General features: G+C 40.6%; 2 protein-coding genes and 1 pseudogene across 2 annotated transcripts; 1 reads left to right on the forward strand and 2 right to left on the reverse strand.

Annotated features, from left to right (window-relative positions):
• Positions 1-2,226: 2,226 nt before the first annotated feature.
• Positions 2,227-3,171, forward strand: LOC119255035 (olfactory receptor 52B4-like). The gene has a single exon (XM_037522053.1). The coding sequence runs from the start codon at positions 2,227-2,229 to the stop codon at positions 3,169-3,171; it is 945 nt and encodes a 314-aa protein (XP_037377950.1).
• A 4,449-nt stretch (positions 3,172-7,620) lies between these two features.
• Positions 7,621-8,562, reverse strand: LOC119255036 (olfactory receptor 52B4-like). Its single transcript, XM_037522054.1, has one exon. The coding sequence runs from the start codon at positions 8,560-8,562 to the stop codon at positions 7,621-7,623; it is 942 nt and encodes a 313-aa protein (XP_037377951.1).
• Positions 8,563-14,174: 5,612 nt separating this feature from the next.
• Positions 14,175-14,755, reverse strand: LOC119255250 (RNA polymerase II subunit A C-terminal domain phosphatase SSU72 like protein 5-like; annotated as a pseudogene).
• Positions 14,756-15,287: the final 532 nt, after the last annotated feature.

Raw genomic sequence — 15,287 nt, forward strand, 5'->3', positions numbered from 1 at the left:
TTTCAGAAAGAGGTCACAATCAAGGAAATAGGAGTCTAGATGATTAAACTTCTGTGAAAAGCAGAAGAAAGGAGGGTGACTTTGGGGAGATGTGTCTCTCCAGCACATTGCTAACATGGTGAACATGTGGAAGCTGGTGAGTGTGCCTTGAACAGGACAAGTTTTCTTGGTGCCACAAAGCACAGGGATGGAGGTGACTTCTCTGAGATGCTGAGTACACCTAACCCCACCTTCCTTCATGAGGGAAGCTTCAGGAGGCATTGAACTTTTTTTTTTAAATAAATTTTATTTTTATATTCCCCATACAATTGCAACCCCCTTATTTTGACCCCAATCCCTCCCCTCCCGCCCCCCACCCCCCATAGAGTGTCTCTGGTTCATAGTTTTTGTTGATTTTGATTTTCACTTTCTTATAGTTATTCATTTTCCTGGTCCCTTATTTAAGTTTTCTAGATTCCTGCTATGAGTGAGACCATCCGGTATTTTTCTTTTTCTTTCTGGCTTAGCATATGAAAAAATGTTCAACATCACTTGTAATCAGGGAAATGCAAATCAAAACTACCATGAGATACCATCTTACACCAGTGAGAATGGCACATATTAAAAAAACTAGCAACAACAAATGTTGGCATTGAAGTTTTTTCAGGTGACTGAATTAGACAGTAGCCATGCTAGTTCAGGCTGACCAACTCCCCATCTCTGCACTCCCTAGCCTCTCCTAACTGCTTCCCAAAAGAAAGTGCCTATTTGTTATTATCAATGAAGCATTCAGCATCCAGCCACTTCTGAAGCTGGTCCTCTTCTCTCAGCTCTTATTTCTACTTACTTTATTTGAGGGGCGGGGGAGGTGATGCAAAATTGCCTCCATTTGAAAACCACTGGCCTAGATACTGGCCTTGAAAGTAAAACCCTTTTATTTATATGCTGCTACTTGCATCTCCATGAAAATAATGAGCCTCTGGCTTCTTCATCATCTGAGATTCTTCTAGATGATCTAAATCTGAGTCCATTTGACATTTTTCTCCACCAGTTATTTGGGTTGGATTCACTTGGCCTTTTTTCTTTGTGAGCAACTGAACTCCTCTCTGTAGTACTTTGGAAAGCAGAACCTTTTCTCAATGTTTCAGATTTTGGCTTCCCCGCAAATATAATTGTTTTGTGACTTTACCAAAATTGTACTACTCGTGACTAAAGGGGCAAAGTAAAGGGAACAAAATATCCACGCTCCTGGAATTTCAGTTACAAGTTATTTCAAAACTCTTATATGAAATATGATATATTTACAGAGATAAAAGGGGACAGCTTGGGGGTAACTTCTCAGGATCTCTCTCTCTCTCTCTCTCTCTCTCTCTCTCTCTCTCTCTCTCTCCCCCATACAATCTCTTGCCCTTTGATCCATCTGACATATCAGAAGATGATGTTTTCTACAATTAGAGCAGTTTCAAATCCAAGATCTATTCCTTAACAGTTGTGCCAAGTTCTATAGTGTTACAAATAATTAATGTTATGTTTTTACATCAATGCCTGAGATAAAATAGGTACTTTTAAATGTTATTTTGTTAATCATATTTCACTTTGGTCTATGGTCAATAAGTTGCTTTCTTCTAATTAGGAAAACATTAAACTTTCCTTCCAAATTATTTTTTCCTTCCAATCCATTATCCAGCCACTTCCAGATAAATACCATCTATTGCTCTCCAGAAAAATTCATGGTGATTGACTCTCCCCTCCTGGGCCCTTTAATTTGTATCAGCCATAATACTTTTCTTTCTATTTTTTAACCATTGTACAATACATCCACTCCCACAACCACATAGGGTTGCAAACTGATTAAAATGCATTAAATATTTGCACAACAGCTGTCTACCCTTCAACTCCTAAATTACTTCATCCCATTCTCCACCCAGTTCACCTCCACTGAATGAGTGCATCAGCCAAATAGACTGAATTACTTCTTCCACTGGATTCCCATAGTAGTTTTCTTATACTGCTAATATATTCACTTAAAGCGTTATTTTCACTAGCTGTGTAAATGTCTATCTTCTTTGTAAGATTGTTATCTCATTGACAAAACACATGATATCTTATAAATTTTTAAACTTATGTTTCATCCTGGCATGCCTACCTTGGAAAAGAATCAGGTAAGTGCCTTAAGCTTTGAATACAATTTAAAATGTCAATTGTCTCTATAAAGAGAAAGTGAGGCCCCAGTCATCTGCTCCAGGTATGACTACTTTAAACCACACTGGTGTGAGCTACAAGGTCTTCTATTTGCTGGGCATCCCTGGCCTGGAGGACCAGCACAAGTGGATTTCTATACCCTTCTTCGCGTCCTACATCATTGCTCTGCTCGGAAACAGCCTGCTCATCTGCATCATCCTCACGAAGCACAGCCTCCATGAGCCCATGTACCTCTTCCTCTGCATGCTGGCTGGAGCAGACATCATCCTCTCCACGAGCACAGTGCCTCAGGCCTTGGCCATCTTCTGGTTCCAAGCTGGGGCCATCTCCCTGGATCGCTGCATCACTCAGCTCTTCTTCATCCACTCCACCTTCATCTCAGAGTCAGGGATCTTGCTGGTGATGGCATTTGACCGCTACATTGCCATCTGCTACCCCCTGAGATACACCACTATTCTCACACACTCACTGATTGGGAAAATTGGTGTCTTCATCTTTCTGAGAAGTTATGGTACAATTTTTCCCATAATATTTCTTCTGAAAAGACTGAATTTTTGCAAAAGTAGCATTCTTCCACACACCGCTTGTGAGCACATTTTCTTGGCCAAGTTTTCCTGTGATGACATACGAATAAACATCTGGTATGGGTTTACCATCCTCATATTAACGGTGGCTCTAGATGTTGTGCTAATTTTTGTTTCCTATGTGCTGATTCTCCATGCTGTGTTCCGCATCCCATCCCAGGATGCTCGCCACAAAGCTCTCAACACCTGTGGCTCCCATGTCTGTGTCATCATCCTCTTTTATGGCCCTGGAATTTTCTCGGTCCTCACTCAGCGTTTTGGACGCCACGTCTCACCCCATATCTACGTACTGATAGCAAATGTCTGCATTCTGGCTCCACCTATGCTGAATCCCATCATTTATGGGATCAAGACCAAACAGATCCGGGACCAGGTAACCCATATCTTGTTTCCAAAGAAGATCTGACTTTGGGAATGGAAGCAAAATTACTATTTTCTCAACATTTCTAGCCAACATAAGTTGAACTTTGGCTCCCTTAGTAAATAGGGATGGCCACAACTCAATGCCTATGTTTCTGGGAGAAGTCACAGAGAAACTTGGCAACAAACTTTTCAACATCTCTGATCAATAATAAGAGATCCATTTCTTTGTGATCCAATAACTTTATCACTCAGAGTCTGAAAAATAAACCACTCCTCTCTATAACCTTAGATAGGTATTTGGAAAGAGGTGACGTGTGGATAATTGCTGGACTAATTTTTTTTCCTGGTTTCGGTCACGTCTTGTCTGGTGAAGTAATTTGCATTCCTCTTGTATGCCTTGAGACATTGCTCTACATAGTCTTCCCTCTATCATCTCTATCACAAATGTTCATTTCTGTATATATTCTGTTAATTGTTCTCCTAGAGAAAGAAAGGAGGGAAGAGGGGGGGAAAGAAGCAGACACCCATATTTCTTTGCCTTCTGGAAATTCACCACACTCCTCTGCCTCTGTTCCTTCTCCTTCCCCTTCTACAGCTGTTACTTCCTCTCCTTCCTCTCATTATCCTCCTCTTTTTTTTTTTTTTGTTTGAGCATTTTTATTTTATATATTTTTTACATTATTTTTCATTTTTGCACAATGTATGCATTTTCATCATGGCATTGTCCGCACACAATTCCCACCCACTTTATTTTGATCCTACCCCCTCCCTCCCCCTCCATAGTGTGTCTCTGGTTTATAGTTGCTTATTTATTTTGATTTTTACTTTATTATAATTAGTCTTTTTCCTGGTCCCTTATTTAGGTTTTCTAAATTCCTGCCATGAGTGAGACCATCTGGTATTGTTCTTTTTCTTTCTGGCTTGTTTTGCTGAGCATGAGCTGATCACAAATATCTACAAAGAGCTGATAAGACTCAACAAAAATAAAATAAAATAATCCAGTCAAAAAATGGGCAGAAGAGCTAAAAAGAAACTTCTCCAAAGAGGAAATGCAAATGGCCAACAGGCATATGAAAAAATGTTCAACATCACTTGTAATCAGTGAAATGCAAATCAAAACTACCATGACATACCATCTTACACCAGTGAGAATGGCACATATTGAAAAACTAGCAACAAATGTTGGCGAGGATGTGGAGTAAAAGGAACTCTCCTGCACTGGTGGTGGGAGTGCAGACTGGTCCAGCCACTATGGAGAGCTGTGTGGAAATTCCTCAACCTGCTGAAGATGGAGCTTCCATATGATCCAGCAATTCCACTCCTAGGTATTTACCCAAAGGGCACAGAAATATTAATTCAAAAGGGCACCTGCACCCCTATGTTTATAGCAGCACTATTTACAATAGCTAAGCTTTGGAAACAACCCAAATGCCCAAAAATAGATGACTGGATCAAGAAGATGTGGTACATATGCACAATGGAATATTGCTCAGCAATCAAAAAAGATTTGCAGCAACATGGATGGAAATGGAACAGATCATGCTCATTATCCTCCTCTTTCATCCCCCTCCTATTCTCCTCCCTTTTTCCCTCACAGTAAAACACCTTGACAGAGTTATTAATACATTCAATTTCTGCCCCTTATTTTCCTTTCTCTCTCCTGTCGGAGGTTTTGCCTATGCCATGCCCTGCAGGTACAGTGATGTCCACACTGCTGAGTGCACTGGCCAGTCCTCAGTCTGCATCTCTCAGGACACGGCCGCCATATCTGATACAGTTGAGCATCCTCGTATTCTTGAAACCCCTCACTCATCCACCTTATAGACAGTATGTTACTATTGTTTATTATAAATAAAATCTGTTTAAAAATCACCCATTTTTTCAAAAAAGTGATATTCACCACTACTGTTTTCAGAACATTGTTTTTTATTTTCTATTGTGTGTGTAAGTAAATAAAAATGTCTTAATTGGACTATATTCCACTTACTCTTTTAGAATGCACTTTTCTCGCTTCATAAAGTAGTGTGGATATATTTCCAGGTCAAAAATACACACCTCTGTAAGCATTTTTATAGTCTCTCCATTCTTTCATAAAAGGATGTGCCATATGAAGTTTAGCAAGGCACATGGTTTTTAGAAAGAACTTGTCGCATGTCATTGTAATTATTTCCTGTTCGTTTCCCAACTGAGAGCAGATGTCCTAGGGCCATTATATCATCTGAAAGAACAGGTGCTAAATAAAGATGTTTAAAATATTTTGTAAGTTATAAAACTATGAAATTACACTTTTTAAAAGCTGAAGATAAAGAAATGTATACAGAAGTTACACTGATTACATCTGTTAGTGTGATTTACCTTATTTTTCTTCATCTTTTTATATATTCTCACACAACAGAAACTATTTTTTCAATTAGACTTAAAACATTTTTATAACATGGATAGCATTTTTAATAATTTTAGCTGCCTATAAAATACCAGTTTATAGAAGGACCATAATTTACCTAATACTTTGTTATTAGTAACATGTAGTATATTTAAAATTTTGCAGTTGTCCAAGAAAGTAATGTTTATTAAAATATTTCTTCATTTTGCTTTTTCACTAACTTTAGTTATCCATGAGTCCTTCAATATTATGTCATCAAATTATGAGTATTTTTGTTAGTTTTGTGCTTCTCAGAAGTGTGTCAAAATCAAACAACAGGGGCCTCCCTGGTGGTGCAAGGGGCTAAGCACAGCACTGTGAAGCTATCCATAGCCTCTGCAGCACAAGTTCAATTTCTGGTCGGCCAGGAAGCTACACATATGGCACAGCAGACCTCTCCTGCCTTGCCCACTGCTCCCCTCAGCAGTCAATCTGCCTGTTCTGTTCCCCACTCTGTCTCTGGTGACTCCTCTCACCACCCCCCTCACATATCTGGCCTGTACCCCTTTCTTGTATGCATAAATAAACAGTTGTATGCATAAATAAAAAAATCAAACAATTACATTACATATTGTCAGTGTTTTCCAATTGTGAACTTTCTGAGGTCTGAGAATTGTCTTTTTAAAACATGTATGCTCCCACAACGCAGCACAGTGATGCAGACACATTCTTCAATGATAAATATTGGACAGGAGGCTTACAGGGTCGTAAGAGTCATCTGAGTCCCTCCAATGCCTAAAATGTTCACAGTAATCAGGACCTGGCACCAAGGCGGAACTTTCTTTGGAGTTTCTCAGGGCTCCTTACTGAGCTAGAGTGTTGTCCTCAAGCTCAAAGTCTCCCCCATTCACCCCTCCCAAACTGCATTTTCCATTCTACTGAGATAGTCCATATCTGTGACTCTGGTCCAGTGGTGATAATTAAACAACATATTTGTTAAAGAACTCTTGTTTTATAGTGTTTGCCCATTCCTTAGGTGAAAATACTCCTGTATTAGCCAGATTCAAACTACCAACATGATGTCCCCATATGAAGGGTTGGGAATATATATATGCAACTAACTTTATACATCCTGCTCCCATCTACCCACTTCACTCCACAGAAGTTCTACAATTTTCAGCTAAGACCTCAGAACCTTGTAACTGCCTGTCTCCCTACTGAAATTTCATTGAACAACAACTAACTAGTCACATGCCTGCTTCAAATGAAGGTACAGAAGTAAATTGCAGTTTTTATCAATTCACATAAGGGTTTATTCTATAACCTGAATTATCACTGTTGGTGCTGACTTTATTTGCACGGATGTGTCTATCAGACTTCCCCACTATAAAGTTACTCTATTCCCCCTTCCATACTCTACTCCTTAGAGGAGAAGTCATCTGTGCAGCCCACACTTGAGAAGTGGGAAGATGGAAGTTCCACAAGATGGCATCAGAGAGAAGTCACTAGACTTGCCTCCTTCACATATTTACAAACTAATTACACCCAAACAAAGACAATGACCCCTGAATGGTGGACAGATGACTAGCATATGCATCAAGAGTGATGACATGGCAGAAAGATTTAGGAAAAACTTAAAATTAAACCAGGCAATACAACCCAGGAGAAAAAAAATAAAGCTGCCATGAGTATAAAGGTTAAAGGAAAGAGCATTAAAAATAAGTATAGACTGCTAATGGGTAAGGCACTGAATCAGTACTCAAAAACCTCCCAATATAGAAAACCCCATATCAGACCACTTCACTGGCTAATTCTACGATACATTTACATAAGAACTATTGACATTGTTTTTAAAACTCTTCCCAAAAATTGAAGGAGAGGGAACAATTCCAAACTCATCCTTCAAGGTCAAATTCGCACTATTCAAAATTTATATTAATACCAAACATGACAAAGCTTTTAGGGGATGTTTTGTCAATGGAAGACATAACTCCTACAAACTACCTTATAAACTCCTGAGATAAAAGTCACTTGCCAGTCCCTACTGTTTCAGTTGACCCTCCCACACCCCAAATTCATTACACATGTATTGACAGCTAGAGATACTAAAACTCTGTTTCTGTTCAAACATTATTTCTGCTTTGGGAAAAATATATGAGCCACCTGCTCTCTGATTTGCTTAGTCTTGATCCCATAAATGATGGGATTAACCATAGGTGGGACCAAAACGAAGACATTCGCCAACAAGATGTGGACATGAGGTGGAATGTGGCGTCCAAATCGCTGAAAAAGACTTGTGAAGATCGCAGGTACATAAAAGAGGACAATGATGCAGACATGGGAGCCACATGTGTTGAGAGCTTTGTGGCGAGCATTTTTGGAGCTCATGTGGAAGACAGCATGAAGAATCATCATATAGGAAACAAAAATTAACAGGACATCTATGATCACTGTTGATATTATGACAAAAAGTCCATACCAGATGTTCACTCGAATATCATCACAAGCATATTTGGCCAAGCCAATGTGTTCACAGAAGGTGTGTGGAAGAATGTTACTTCTGCAGAAATTCAGTCTTTTCAGAAGAAATATTATGGGGAATATTGTACAAAAACTTCTCAGAACAATGCAGACAATTTTCCCAATCAGTGAGTGTGTTAGAATAGTGGTGTATCTCAGTGGGTAGCAAATGGCAATGTAGCGGTCAAACGCCATCACCAGCAAGATCCCTGATTCAGAGATGAAAATGGAAGAGTAGAAAAATACCTGACTGACACAGCGATCCAGGGAGATCTTCCCAGCGTGGAACCAGAAGATGCCCAAAGCCTGAGGTACAATGCACGTGGAGAGGACAATGTCTGCTCCAGCCAGCATGCAGAGGAAGAAGTACATGGGCTCATGGAGGCTGCGCTTCGTGAGGATAATGAAAATGAGCAGGTTATTTCCAAGCAGGTTGATAATATAGGAAATGAAGAAGGGTATGGAAATCCACATGTGTTGGTCCTCAAGGCCAGGGATGCCCAGCAACCGGAAGACTGTGTGACTAACGCCGGTGTGATTTAAGGTAATCATATCTGCAAGACCACCAGAGACCTCACTTCCTATTCACAGAGACAGAGGAAAACAGATTTTTCGGTAATATTCCTTGTGAAGACACCAGATGTTTTTGGCATATTCCAGACTCTCCATCTTCTTTGAACATGTAAATAAGACACATACAAAGATGAAAAGGATAAAAATAGGGTATGTTCTTTGTCCCCTAAAGTTACACATTTCCATCTATTCAAAGATACTGTTGCTTGTACTTCTAGAAACAAATGGTTGTGAATAAAACCATTGTGTGTGTCTTGAAAAACAGTGAGAGATGATACTGAAACTTTAGAATTATCAGAAGATGAAGACTGAAAATAGGAATCATCATGAGAAATGGTAGTGTTCTTGCAACATTTTCAGTCCAGGGTGTTTGATGCTTAGGGGAGAGGGGAGAGGAAAAGTTACACAAGCAGGTTTTTCCTGGTTGTGAAGGGTCCTGATCACAACTTCACACGGACTCCATCCTCTTTACAGGGGGTGGTGATCAGAGTGGTCAAACCAGTAGTTTAGAAAAATCTACTTAATTAATCTACTTAGAACGATTAGTTGTGGCAACTTATTGGAATAGTAATTGACAAAGAGACTGGATTCCAAATGGCCAGTGGTGTTTCAGGAACAGCATGGATCTGAACATAATACAGTCACAGAGAAATTAGCCAAATATGGATTACACATCTGCTTTATAACAGAAAACTGTAGTAAACACTTTATAATATTTTATCTATATTTACATTTAGATATTGAACATACACTTTCAGAAATTGAGTATTTTCCCTACTTCATATCCAAAAATTGAGACTCGGTGAATATGAGTCATTTGTTTAATGGCACAAACCAATAATTGATGGAAAAGAGATTCGAAGTTTCTGAATTCTTCACATACAGTTTATTCATTTGTTAAGACAGTCAAGACCATTAAGTGGTAACATTGATAAGGCCTATATCCCTGAGGTCTTTCTTGTGCTCACACCTTAGGAAATTCAATTTTAAAATGACTGAAATGAGGAAAAGAAAGACATTATTGGGCATGGAACATGATATTTAGAAGATTTTTCTTGAAGTGGAAATTTGATGATGTATTTGCTAGTGTATTCATTCATTCAGTCAGTCATTCAGCAAGTATTTTAGCAGCAACTACTTTCAAACATCATATAACAAACTGGAAACATAGGGGAGAAATGGGAAGCTTCTGGGTCCTGGGACTCACACATTGAGGGTGGAGCAAATTTATAAGCAGGTCATTTTGAAGAATTGGAGATAAATGTTCATTATTTCTGAGGAAGATATCTCAGAATAACTAGAACAGGATCAAATCTTATGCTTATTGATATTAACATTATTTTTTCCCAACAGATTATCCCTTTCTATGCCTCTATTTTTCCATTTCTAAGAAGGAAAATCAGCTCCTATCACTACACTCCAAGTGATGGGAGAAATCATTCTGCCGTTAGAGTTACTGGTGAGGGGATCTTATCACAAGCCTTGAGATAGGGAAGCATCTTTATAAAGCTCTGGGAGAAGGAAGAGGTCACGAAAGACACAATTCAACAAGGGCAGGGCTTGAGATGATGGGAGATTACAGAAACTGATGATGCCATGTGACTGGTCAAATGGAGAAGTCAGGAAATTTTTATTGTTTCAGCTAAGGAGAGAGACCAAGGAGATCAGGGGCTGGGAACTTGCTGAGACTGGTATCATGACAGTGACTTTACTCTAAGAGGGGTTCATCCTTCAAATCCCCCCTCAAATGCCTCCTCAACTCTGATCTCTCACATCTGCCTGAGATGGCCTCGCGTCTCCTCAAAGACCCTTCCCACTCCTTGTTTGGGGAAGCTGAAGCTCAGTTCTGTCATGCTCAGGATTCTTCTCATATTTCTCAAAATTGTCTACATCAATATCTCTCCTGTTTCTCATATCTAGTCTATTAGCTCACCTATTAATTTTTTTTATGGTATCTCTTATTTACTAACTTTTGGTGAACTCTAACTAACCCATATGCTGTCGCCTCCCTTCCCAGACCTCACCAACACATGTGCTGGAACCAAACAAACGTATGCCTCCTCCTGCTACCGTTCTTTGTCCACACGCAGCAGTGGTGTCCAAGTGCGGACAGTGTGGAAAATAACACTAGCCCAGATTTTATCTCGATCTTGGAAACACAAACACCAACAGGATTCTAATTCACTCACCAGTCTTAGATCAAGTCTTCAAGAACAGACGAGAGATAAGCAATGAATTTCGACTTGTTGCATGCTAGAACTTGGGTCATTTATTCCCTGTCATGAGAGCTCCTGAGATAAGCACTTATAACAGGGCTCCGGGGACCAGAGCTGTCTGCCCAATATTACCCTACTCCCAAATGAACTAGGTCCCTAAAACCATTCCCCAACCTTCTCGTTTTCTTCTGTTTCTTCAATTTCTTGCTTGCTCTACAGATACTTCGAGAAAAAAAAAAAGAAAAAGCTTCTACCACCAATATTAGTGTTGCTGCAGCCTATTTTAAGTAAAGAATATAAATGATTACAATTAATATGAACTCATGACTTTTAAAGCTTTCTTGTTCATGCAATGGATTAGGTTTAAAATGTATTCCTACCCAGGCTCACATGAATTTCAAATTCCAGAGAATTAAATATACTGTTTAACTATTTTCTAAGTGAGTGTGATACACATGATTAACACCTAGAGGCCTCCCTGGTAGCACAGGCAGTTGAGCGCAGCACTGTGAAGCTGTCCACAGCCTCTGCAGTGCGGGTTCAATCCCGGCCGGCCAGTGAGATACCCACATGGTGCGGCAAACCCTTCCTGTCTCTCCTCAGCAGTGTACTTCCATCAGTCTGCCTGTTCTGTTCCCCATTCTGTCTCTGGTGAATCCTCTCACCCTCCCACAAATCTGACCTGTACTCTGGTTCTTGTATGCATGAATAAATCAATCTTTAAAAAAAAAAAAAAGATTAACACCTAGAGGACATGTGAACTTTAATGAACTTAATCAAATTTCTATTTCATACCTACACACCTTTGACTACACACAAGAGTGTTCACTTTATAGTAGTATTCAATTTGACCTTGATTTACTCAGGCATAACATTCTTTTTTCTTCTACCTTTAATTTCATGGAGAGAGGTGAATCTGAAAATTCATCCTGCTTTCCCAATTTGAACTTCCTGCTCCAAAAAACTTAAAGTATTATATCCTCTTATGAGTGGATCTAGAGTGAAGTGAAAGCAGGAAAGACATCAAAAGGTAATTACGTAATAAAAAGTAGAATCCAGGTGGTTGGACACAAGAAACTAGGGAAAACAGCAAAATAATTACAAAGAAAGCTACTGACATACTTAAAACATCCTTGTTGTCTCTTTAATAAACTGGTGTGCCTAAAACTTGGAACGTCCGAAAGGTATTTGTTCTAAATGCCCAGATGTTGAGAGTTCCTTATCACCAAGAGATGTTGAATTTTCTCAAATGCTTTTTCCCCGTCTTTTGAGGTGTTTATGTGCTCAGTATCCTTCCTTTTTCAATGTGGACTGTCAAATTGACTGGTTGGTGCATGTTGAACCATCCTTGCAGCCCTGGAATAAATCCCACTAGTTTTCAGTACATGACTGTTTTCTACTGTTAGATTCTATTTGCTAGTATTCATTTGAGGACATTTAATTCCTCTGTAGTTGTTTCTGGTAATATTTATGACTGTCACCCATCACACCTATTACACCCTTGGATCAGCCGCAGCATTTTCAACATTTTCCTTCCGTCTTATTTGCCTTATTTCAGCCAAACAGTCAGAACTCAAATAACAACCTCATCTAATTATCTTCCAATGGATACACTGACAAATGGTTATCAAGTGCGGGCCTCAACTTTATCTCCAAAACTCTCAATACTACCAAGAAAATCTTACTTCAAGTCATATTTCCATAAGTGGAAACAGTAATCTCAGCACACTCACCCCTGATATATACCTGACCTCCCACTGTGCCAATGAACTTTCCTTAAACCAACTGAGAGAACAGAAAAAGCTGCCTACTAAGTAACACTGCCCCACCACCCACAGGCTATATACTCCAACAAGAAGCTGGACATCTGTGTTGAAAGGCAGAAAAACTGAGTGATAACTAAATCCCTCCTAATATGTCTTCTCATCAGAAGCCTCAACATTTCAGCTGTGAACTTTTCCCTCTAATCTGTCCCCTTCTCTACCTTTCCATAAACAACACCCTACTTTAAGCTCCAATCTCTCCTCATGGACCACTCACTATGGTAGCTGCTCCCACCAACTCCATATTTACTCCAACCTGTCTACACTCCATGGAGAAAGAGGATTCTTACTAATCAAAACTACTTCACTGGGCAGTGGTAAAGTAGTGCCACTATGCCCAGCTGCCCCTGCACTGGGTTCTCCTGTAAATCACACATGGCTGGAGCCAGTCATCTGCTGACCTTCAGCAAGAAGAATGTTCCTCTTGAAAACATCCTTGGGGTTCTTGCCTGACCATCCCTGTGTTCAAAACCATGAATATTAGAAGTGATAGTAACATTCTCATTTGAAAGACTGGTTCTATAAAGCTTGGTAATTAAAAAATTTTAAAAGAATGTAGCAAAACTAAAGGGTGTGAAACACATCCCCCACAGAAAAAAAATACACCATTTCCTTCAGATTTTTTAATACATTTCAATTCATTTGATAAGATGTGAATATAAAAGACAGTTCTGTTGCATCAGGAACACCACCGAGATAAAAGAAACAGGAGTCGCGGAGCAGGCTGTAGGAGGCAGGATGCCACTCAAGAGCAAGATCCCAGCCTTTTATTGACAGCAGTGGGTCAAACTGAACACTGGACATTGGGCTTTAGGGAGGGTGCATGTACACCAAACTCCCACCCATGGCTCTAATCTTACTAACAAGGCATTCCACTGACCAATCCCTGGGGTGCAAGACACATCAATATTGCCCCACGGCCATCAAGCATCCTGCTCTTGTCTAACTTGAAAGGAGCCTTGTATGCTCCTAACACCCACACAGTTCCAAGCCTACAACAGCAATATGTAGCCTATTGCATACTGCTTGATTCTTAGCTATTGAAGTCAACATTGGTTAAAGACACAATCTAAGTCAAAATAGATGTATCTCCAAGAGTGCATTATAATTCTTCCTCATTAAAAAAAAGGAATGTTTATTAGTGACAACACACACACAATAATCAAAAGCAAAGTTTTTCATGACATGGCCTAAGCATGTTATTTTCCTACTGAATTTCCTAAAAACCAATGACTTTTCCAGCTCTGTTATAGGCTTTGGTCTGCTCAGTTACCTTGGCAAGTTTCTTGCAGGTCCCAGGAGAGTCCAGAATTACTTCCCCACTATGACATCCTGGAACAGTGTCCCCACATTGGAAGTGTTTCTTGGTGGATTCCCAGTCCTTGTCCTCACTTCCTATAAAATGTTTTTCTTGCTCATAGCCCTTTAGGAATCCCCAGAGGTGTTTAGCACAAAGAGCTTTAGGGGACCCATCTCACACAAACGGCGGGACTAGTCAAATCTTCCCGGCAGAAGTTCTTCAAGGCCACTGGACCAAACCCAGCCAAGATGTTCAGTAGAAGCAGACCATGCGAAGAAAGCTCCTGCCTGTTTTCCCTCCACTTCCAAGAGCAGTTGATTCTCACTGTCTTCCATGTCGTCCGGGTGCTTGAGGCGCTGGCAGAGCTCACCAATGAACAGCGCTCTGAGGGCCGTGCCCTCCAGGGTGTCTCTGATGTTCACATTGATCACGTGCATGGGCTGCAGGGTCTCCTGGTCTCAGGCACACAGATGTGCCACCACCCTGTCGTACACGCTCTCCTCGCAGTTAATGACATCAAAGGGATCCGTGCACTCTTGAAACCTCTCTGGCCTGGGCTTGAGCCTCCCACTTCTCCCCAAGATGAGCAAGATCCCATTCCTATGATAGCGCCTGTAGTCTCTCCTGAGAAGGTCATTGTACCTCTCTTCATATGTCCTGAGAAATCATAAACCCTGGGAAGGTCAGGTCCTGGGAGCTTCAGGCAGGATCCGGTTCTGAAAGACCTGACCGTGAGCACTTTGCTCCTGCAGATGTGGTGCGCTGCCATGCACCGCATCCATGTTCATATTACTCCTACAGACCACAGCCACCCTGAGCCAGGAGAAGGGCATGATGGCGACCCCTCAGGGTCACAGGCCCTCAGGGGCTTTGGTCACCACGGGGCTCTGAAGCCAGAGATGAGCACTTGGCTAGAGCTCTTCCAGCCAGTGAAGTGTCAGGCAATGGGATGCCACTGGCTTTATAATGACTCACCTCCATGAAGTGGGAGGGGCTTCCGGGCCTCCAGAGTCCACTCAATTGCGATGGGAGAGTATAGTCTAATCACCACAACCGCAAGGAGATTGAGGTGGACCTCAAAATTTCAACAGCATTCTCCCGGTGACACTGATTTGACCTTTGCAGATCGCCCATGGTTCAGGGGGTCAATGCAGACTGAGGACAATAGTGACCAGGTTAACAAGTAGCACATTCTGCAATTGTCCCTGCTACATACATTGGCCCAACTGACTGGACACATGTGAACTTACCCAGTTGAATCATAGGTATGACTCACATACAACTGCACTTAAACATTTGATTTTTCTGAATGTGAAATTGTGTAAAACATAGCAAAAGTACATCATTTTGCCCGGAACATCATAC

Source organism: Talpa occidentalis, unplaced genomic scaffold, assembly GCF_014898055.3.
Source record: "Talpa occidentalis isolate TD23 unplaced genomic scaffold, MPIMG_talOcc4v2.1 talOcc4.3, whole genome shotgun sequence".
Classification (NCBI taxonomy): Eukaryota; Metazoa; Chordata; class Mammalia; order Eulipotyphla; family Talpidae; genus Talpa; species Talpa occidentalis.

What these genes read in the sequence shown, in the direction of transcription:
- LOC119255035 (XM_037522053.1), top strand. Translation starts at nt 2,227, where the DNA reads ATGACTACTTTAAACCACACTGGTGTGAGCTACAAGGTCTTCTATTTG.
- LOC119255036 (XM_037522054.1), bottom strand. Translation starts at nt 8,562, where the DNA reads ATGATTACCTTAAATCACACCGGCGTTAGTCACACAGTCTTCCGGTTG.